This window comes from Elephantulus edwardii, unplaced genomic scaffold, assembly GCF_000299155.1.
Source record: "Elephantulus edwardii isolate Elephantulus edwardi_28Jun2011 unplaced genomic scaffold, EleEdw1.0 scaffold00121, whole genome shotgun sequence".
NCBI classification, from domain to species: Eukaryota; Metazoa; Chordata; class Mammalia; order Macroscelidea; family Macroscelididae; genus Elephantulus; species Elephantulus edwardii.
The window spans coordinates 7309347-7317633 of record NW_006399871.1 but is presented as its reverse complement, the minus strand read 5'-3'; the positions used below and the strand labels follow the sequence as shown (position 1 = coordinate 7317633).

Genomic DNA, 8287 nt, shown 5'->3' with positions numbered 1-8287 from the left:
AGTCTACATAATTTATCCAATTTTTCTCAGTCTGACCCCAACCCTGATGTCAGTCCTATTTTACAACAGCGGCACTATGCAGTATTTGTCCTTTTGTGACAGATATTTCACTCAGCATAATGTCCTCCAGGGTCACCCATTTTGAATAATATTGCATGAGTTCTTTGTTTTTCAATAAAGCATAGTATTCCATTGTGTGAATATACCAGAGCTTCTCTATCCATGAGTTTGTTGATGGGCACTTAGGTTCTTTCCAACTCTTTGCTATTGTGAACAAAGCTGCAAAACCTGTTTACAATATTGGCATATTACCTATCTGACATGAAGGAAAAATAAAAAAGAAAAATGGCCTCACTGACATCATCAGTGTCATTGCTAAATCTCGAGGTCCCCTGCTGCGCTAATATTCAAAATAACCTCTGTGCTTCCTGTCTTTTTTCGTGTTGTCAGAACATACCTGCACACACATTACTTCAGTCCATGCAACTCTCAAGCGTCACACCCACTTTCTTCAGAGTGACCCGCCCACTGAGGCCCATGTGATCTGCCTAGCCCCACCTTTCTTCTCTGACCTTATCTCCACCACATTCCGCAGACACAACATCTTAAGAGATTATTAATTATCCAAGTTCTTGATGGAATGCTTTTCTCCAACACCCTTTTCTCTTTCTGGATGCCAGGCTCTCCTTACTGTTCCCTGCACTTTCCAACTGGTAAGTTTTTGCACTGACAGCTGCTTTGTCTAATAGCAATCTCTCTTAGATAACTTATTGCACTAACAAAAATACGAAAGAGGTTGACTCTAAGAACAGAAATATGTTTTCTTTTCTTTTTTATTATTTTTTGTGTGTGTGTGTGCCGTCAAATCGGATCTGACTGTTACAGGAGGAGATTGTCTCGCCTGCTCCAGCAGAGCTTCTGGTGGATTTGAACCGCGCACCCTCTGGGATTGCAGTGCAGCTTCTTGCCACTAGGCCAAGAAATATATTTTCTTACATTTTGGATGAGTACTAGTCAAAATGAGGGTCTTGGCCATGGGGATTCCTGCCTTGTTGTTAGCCCTAGAGGATCTTTGGTTCCTAAGTTTCGGGAGGCTTGTCAAAAAGGGTCTCTCCCCGTCCCCCTGCCATGTGTGTGCTTCTTTCTCCAATATGCTTTTTTGATAACTTAGAAATTACTAGATCTAGAGAACGCTCTATTCCAGGGTGATGTAAGTAATACACAAAACCTCTTCTTATTATAAATTGTGGGTAAATCCATACGGGTTAGGGTTCCATCCTATATTTTGGGGGGCACAATTTAATCCTTAACAGGACCATTTTCCAACCTTGCTTCCACACACCCTTGTCTTGTAACTGAATCTTATTTACTCTGGGAGAACATTCTGTAGTCATTGTACCCTGTGCTTGGGATGGGTGGAGAATTGCCGGGGATGAGTCAGTGAAATGAGGCAATGGAGATTTGACCGGGGGGCTGCTAAAACGGACGCTGAGAGATGTGAGATCTGGAGCGGCTCCCTCTATTCACCAGAACATCAGAAAGTGGAGAAGGAAGCGTAAATGAGGGACACCATCCAGACAGAGTGTCTGGTCCCAGTGCTCAGGCGTGGGGAAGCTCATGCAAACCGATGACTTGTTCCTTACGTAAAGAATAATTTCCTTTCTAGTTTGCATGTCTTGGTTTTGTCTTGTCTTTGGCACTTGCAGCCTCCAGATTCCCGCTTGCAGGCGCAGTTTTCCTCTCTGTGTCTCCACTGCTGAGCCCCTCCCTCCCCACTGACACGGAGACCTGTCTCAGTAGCTGTTAACCCACAGCCGTGTCTCTTTCTTTGGCTTCTAAAGCACTCCCTGCTTTCTGGCTGTGGTGATGAACCTGATGTGAACGTGCCACAATACCCATGTCGAACCGGGTTTGGGCCTGCAGGGTTTGTTTTCAGTTCCCATGACCGCAGCTCTGTAATAGTCAGAGTTCTGAAGGCTGCTGCCAGAGTAGAAAGAGAAGGCTTATTACAGGTGGACCATAGAACCGAATCACTGTCTGAGGTTTTGTCTGACAGCTGACCATAGGGCTTTGGCCCCAGTGCTGTTTGAAATAAGGCAAGTTGGATAAAGGGCCGGGTGTGTGTTGGGGATGGGTTCTGTCAACCCACCCTTAATTCTTGGCTGGACCCTGGTCCCTCCGGCTGCTTTGTCTGTCCAAAAGCCTGCTGGGTCCTGACTTCCTGTCTACTACTCAACTCTGTCCCAAGAAGCCTCAGCAAACATTTGAGGATTCTTGTGGCTCTGGGGCTCAGGATCAGGGTGGATCCATCCTCACGTATGATCTAGGGACAGGTGCAGGAATGGCTTCACCTGAGAGTGGGGATGTTTCTCACACTTATCAGCTTGATGAGTAAGGGGAAAATTCCTAGCGGTCACTCCCGTAAAAACGGGGACGAGCATATCTGCCTTTAGCAACTCCACAAAGGGGAACTGTCCTCATTAACAACACCAACACCACTAAACCATCTCCGATGAGGTCAGACATGTCTCCCAAACTCCCTCACCTCTTTCTACTAATTCCAACACCAATCTTACGGCTCAACTGGGTCCAAAATTTGTTGCAACATCTTACAGATGGTACAGGACTGTGTTAGGTTGTCAAAAGACTGTAAATGAGGTTGGCAACAAGATACAGATACTCGGGACAGCTTCTGAAATGGGCTGGCAGGCACCGCAGCCGTGAGCCTCGAGGATTTAGGCCATTGTTACAAAGCTCTCAGTTCTGCCAAGTATGGATCTCCCCCAACCCCAGCTGGTCTTCCAATAACTTAGGCAAAGGCTCTTAGCTCTAGTTCAGTGGAATAGCAGTCCCAAGGTGAGCTCTGTCTCACGTCAGGTCTCTGGTTCTATGTTTCACCCATGACTGCTCCTGCTGTAGGTCTAACTGGCACAAGGATTTCTGGCAGCCCTGAAGGGTACCCATTGTATGCCTGCTGTCTCTGTGCTGCTGGTGAGACGGTCAAAATCTGCTGCCCAGGCTCCCAATCTCATTGAATGGCCAGACTAGCCCATCCCCCTTGTGGATAAACTAGCACAACCTATGTGCATATGGCCACCCACCCACATGGCAAAGTCAAACTCAATGGCTAGGGATGCTGTTTTGAACAATCGACTCTTAACACCACACTCCCTATGAGAAATAAATGTCTTTTCTTTTCCAGATGCCCTTGATCTTGCTCTGTTGTAAGCTATTCTCAGGTGGAATGTGCTTAGTATAGTGGCTTTCCTCTGAGACTTTAAGGGAGAGAGGAGTGTGAGGGAAGAAAAAAGAGAGAGAGCAGAAATTTAGAACGAGCAGTCGGGACTGCATCTCAGCCTCTCTTACTGTGTCTAGGTCTCTGGTGGGGGAGAAAGGACATATTGCGGAGGGGGTCTCCAGCAGTTCCAGCACAGATACTCAGCTTAGGGTGGGGGGCACTGGAAGTCACAGCTCCCCTTTTCTATACACAGATTAACATCCATCCGTCTCTACTTATCCACTACTAATACTAGGGTAATCTCTGCCTCCTGGACAGCTTGTTATAGTGGATGTCCTTGTCCTGACTGGTATGATTTTACCTATATTCATCTTATACTCACCCACTGTAGCTTCTGTTAGTTCTAGGTATACTCTCTGGGACTCTCAAACAGGCCTAAGGTCCATGAACTAACTCCTTTAGATATCTGGTTGTGGTTACTTTCAACTGAGACCCGTTGGTCCTGCTTCAGGAGACTCAAGGTCTCAGCCCTTCCCCATCTGTCCACAAGTCAGACTCCTGATTGATATTCCTGTCTTTGTGTGTGTGTTTTACTGGGCAAAAGAAAGTATGCATCACCTAGACTACCAGGGAGGGCAGGACCATGGAGGTGTGTGTACTTCCTCCCCTTGCCTCTCCCCCCAGACCTAGATTGAGCACACCTACTGTGTGGGGAGGGCATTGGTCAGTTGCCCATGGGTGGCTCCCAGTCCCCTTCTCTCCTGTGCTTTCCACTTTAGTGCTTCTCCTTGGGCTCTTGGCCCCTGTTGGAATAGGATCATTTCCTGGCTTCTCTCAGAGAGCCAGAGCTCTATCAAGTTCTAAGTAGATGCCATTCTTTGCAGTGAGAAGAGGGAGCAGCTAGACCCCGTGGAAGGCAGACGTTGTCCACGGCCACAGAGCTAGTGAAGACACACCGCTGCTCCCAGCTTCGGCTCCTGCCCATTCTAATTGCCAGTATCAACTCGACAACCCATTGCCATGAAGTTGGATCCTCCAAGACTGTAAATCACACGAGAGGAGATTACCCATCATTTCCTCTTGGAGTTGGTAGAGTTGAACCTTCAGAGAGTGGTGAGATTTTTGTTAGCAGTTGTGTGACTCCCTAAGGACTAAGCCACCGGAGCTCCCTATGGTCCTGCCATAAATAAGGGCCAGACAGGCAGCAGCAGCAGAAGGAAAGAGGCCAATTAGAGACGGGAACTGAAGGGACCAGAGTGAAGACGCCCTGACTCGTGGGTGCTGGGGAGTCCAAGCTTCTCTGCCCTCCACCAGTTCCCACAATCAATCTCCTCCTTTCTAGCGGAGCCAGGACCCTCAGCAACTCTGCAGCCCCCTGCACTCTGGCATCCTCCACCTCCCCTCCCTGCACTCTGGCATCCTCCACCTCCCCTCCCTGGCCCTGAGAGCACAGTGTCTGTTATCCCATCCATGTAAAAAGTCGACAAACTGAGACCAGATAGAGGAAAGACATAACTCAAAGACAAAGCAAGCCAGTGAGAGCTAGAAATCAGGTTTCTTTACTTCAGTTCTTGGAAGTCAGAGATGAATGAATAAGACACCTAGTGGACCATCTAGGGATAGGAATTTGGGGAATAACAACACAGGAAGCTGCAGGAACTAGCAGATGTGATGTGACTCCACAGCGCTGCAGAAACCCAGGGCACAGAGGCCATTTCTTGTCATAGCATGAGTTGGAGGAAATCCAGGGAGGTTTCCAGGAACCTGGGTACCTGGGCAAGGAGAGGAGAAGAGGGGCCTTGGCAGAAAAATCAATGCTCTAACGTAAGAGTGGGTTTCTTTGGGAAAGGTTGGCCAAGCTGAATTGCACTGGAATGAGAAATTTGGAGCCAAGCTGCGGTGAGACTTAAATATCAGGTTTGTGGGGGCCATGGGGGACTGGGAGGTGAAAGAAGCACTTTAAGAACAAAATAGTGAGCTAGAGTTAGGGCAGAAGGCCCGTCAGGAGCTGCTGTGGAGAGAAATGCAGGGCTACCCAAAAGAGAGAGGGTCTGGGGAGTTAGGGTGGATTCCAGAGGCATCACAGAGGCTTAAGCAGGTAGGACGAGGGGTCTGAGTCTATGTGTGTGAAAGAGGAAGGTGAGGTGGCTGACTCCTAGGGATCTATCTTGAGGAATTGTGTGGCTGGTCGTGTTCTGAGTAGGAAGGAAGGAAATCCTGAGAAGAGGGTGGTCAGATCAAGTTCTGCATGAACCGTGCAGAATCAGAGGTGCTGTATGCAGATTGCTGGAAGCAGGAGTGGCATCCACTTCCTAAACAACATGCCTCCGGAAACTCTATGAACTTTGGTAAATGACGATAGTTATAGAAAGGCTTCAGGCCTTTTCATAGGGTCTCTGTGCTCGACTCGATGGCAATCAACAACAACAACAACAACAACATATGCAGACTGAGGGTGCAGGGCTAGGAGAGAGCTCTGGGCTCATCAAGGGTCACTGGAGCACTGGGGAGGGACCTTGTAGAGCTCCCAGGAGGGCCCTGCTTCTCAGGACCTGCTCGCCAACCGCCTAGCTGCCAGTCCCGTGCCAGAGGAGCCTTTAGAACGTGGCTAATCCAGACCCAGAAGGGCAGCACCCGCAGAGCCCACAACAGAGCCTGAAGAGAGCGTAGAACAGAAAGCAGGGGGAAAAGACGTCTTTAGTATTTTGATGTCAATCGCATCTAGAAATGCTAATGATTTACATATGTTATGTTAAATAAAACAGATTCTAAAAATGAATTTCACCCATTTCTTCCTACTCTTGAAAGTGTAGCTGCTGGAAATTGACAATGATTCCCATGCTTTGCTTGCTATTTCTTTGGCATAAACTGTTCTAGAACATAAATTCCACAGGACACAGGAGTTCCACAAGACGTGGAATTAAGTTTGTGTGGGGGTGGGGAGATAACCCACACCATCAGATTGGGGGTATGAGTGGAGCTAATGTTTGAGAAATGCTGCTTTCCCAACTCTCTCTCTCTCTCTCTCTCTCTCTCTCTCTCTCTCTCTCCCCCTGTGTGTGTGTGTGTACTGTCAAATCCGATCTGACTGGTACAGGAGGAGATTGCCCCTCCTTCTCCAGCAGAGCATCTGGTGGATTTGAACTGTGTACCTCTGGGATAACAGTGCAGCATCTTGCCACTAAGCCACCAGAGCTTCCAAGTTACAACTATCTTTTTACTTTAGGACTTCTCAAGGCCAGCAGCATCACCCATGTGGGTCAGCGTACAGATAGGCCCCGTCTACTGCGAGAAGAGTCTGTAGCTCCCACTCAGTCTTTGTGTTTTGTTTTTTTTCTCTGAGGGGTCTTAGGGGAGAATGATAAACATGTAAGATGAGTAGGAAAAGGCCAGGGGTCGGGGGTGCAGGGGAAGGCAACCAGGACAGAAGTGAGGTGTCACAGAATGAGAAGTGGGGTGCTCAGCAAAGCCTAGGGCTGCAGAGGGACGCGCTGGAGGAGGGGACCCTAGGGGAGTCTCAGCCTGGGACAGAGGTGGCTGAGCTCACACAGCAGGCCGCAGTCGGAAGCGGAAAGGCACATCATAGCTGGGCTGAGTGGTGCCGAAACCCCAGCGCTGAGGGTCCACAGGCGGCACAGGGGTGTCCGGGTCCAGCAACTCCAGGTCAAAGTAGGAGACCATGAGCAGGATGAAGAGCTTCATCTCGCTGAGGGCGAAGAACCTGCCTGGGCAGATGGAGACGCCTGCGCCCCAAGGCATGGTGTAGTAGGGAATCTTTTTGCCTCCCTTGTAGAAGTCCACCTTCCGGCTGCCATCCGGGTTGAGGAAGCGGTCATACTTGAAGGCCATAGGGTCAGGGTGGATGTCAGGGTCTATCTGCACTGAGAGGTAGGGGAAGATGGCCACTTTATCCCCTTGGCGGAGCAGGTACTCCCGCCCACTGGCCATCTTCAGGCTAAAGTCACCTTGAACTGCCCGGATGAGGGTGGGGGACGCGGCCAGGCGCAGCGACTCCTCCATCACGCTGTCCAGCACCGCGGTGTGTTTCAGGAGACTGCAGTCACAGCTGAAGGACTGCCTGGCCTCCAGCCTGGCCTCCCCCAGGATCGTGGTGGCTTCCTTCCTCACAGCCTGCAGGGCGTCTGGGTGCTTCAGGAGGAAGAAGAGGGCCCAGAACGAGGCCGGTCCCGTGTTGCCCTGGGAGGCCCAGAGCATCATGAAGTTGAACTTGTCCTGCATGGCTGGGGCCACATCCTGCTCCCTCAGAAACTGAAGCATGTAGGAGAGCCAGCCGCTGATGCCATCCTTCTTCAGGTTGTGTTTCACGGAGAGCACTTCCTGGAAGAGACGCTGGATCCGGCTCACTTCTTGCCACTCGCAGGGCCCCAGCAGGGAGTAGACAAACCTGGGGAAGAGGCGATCAAATTTCCGGAACTCTACAAATATCTCCTCTGCCTGGACCAGGTCCTGGTCCTTGTCCTCTGTGTAACCGAACAAGCTCAGGTAGCCGGCTTTGAACAAGTTGTTGTAACAAAAGTGAAAGAGGCCATCCTCCTGCCAGCTGGGCTCCTCTGGGCTGCGGCCCTTGGGTCCCAGGATTACCATGGACAGGCTGTCCAGCAAGGCAGTGTTGAGCTCTTCCAACCCAGTTCCCATCAGGTGCTTAGTGCTGGCTGAATGTAGCATCCGGTGGTCCCCCTGGACTGACTGATACCCAAATACTTTCAGCACTAGTTGTTGGGCATATTCAGTAAAATCTAGTTTTTTGTAAGTATCCTTGACAATATTACCGAAGGAGAAGGGGTCCATGATAAAGGTGAAATACTGACCGCCCAGTAGCACGGTGAACACATCCCCGTGCTTGGCCCGCATTCTTTTCAGGAATTCAAACATGTTTTTCCGGAAAGCCATGGCATGGCCCAGCCAGGGCACAGGGCCCTTGTCCAGTGGGGGTTCCTGGGGCTGGCGCTGTCGGAGCAACCCTGGCAGACACAGGGATCCCACAATGGCCACCAGCAGGGCTCCCAGCACCAGACTCCAGAGCACCAT

The 8287-nt window shown here is 50.1% G+C and overlaps 1 protein-coding gene across 1 annotated transcript; it reads right to left on the bottom strand.

The window, feature by feature from the left end:
• Window positions 1–6781: 6781 nt before the first annotated feature.
• LOC102851020 (7-alpha-hydroxycholest-4-en-3-one 12-alpha-hydroxylase-like) lies at window positions 6782–8287 on the bottom strand. The gene has a single exon (XM_006893061.1). It carries the CDS (start codon window positions 8285–8287, stop codon window positions 6782–6784), a length of 1506 nt encoding a protein of 501 aa, XP_006893123.1.

What these genes read in the sequence shown, in the direction of transcription:
- LOC102851020 (XM_006893061.1), bottom strand. Translation starts at nt 8,287, where the DNA reads ATGGTGCTCTGGAGTCTGGTGCTGGGAGCCCTGCTGGTGGCCATTGTG.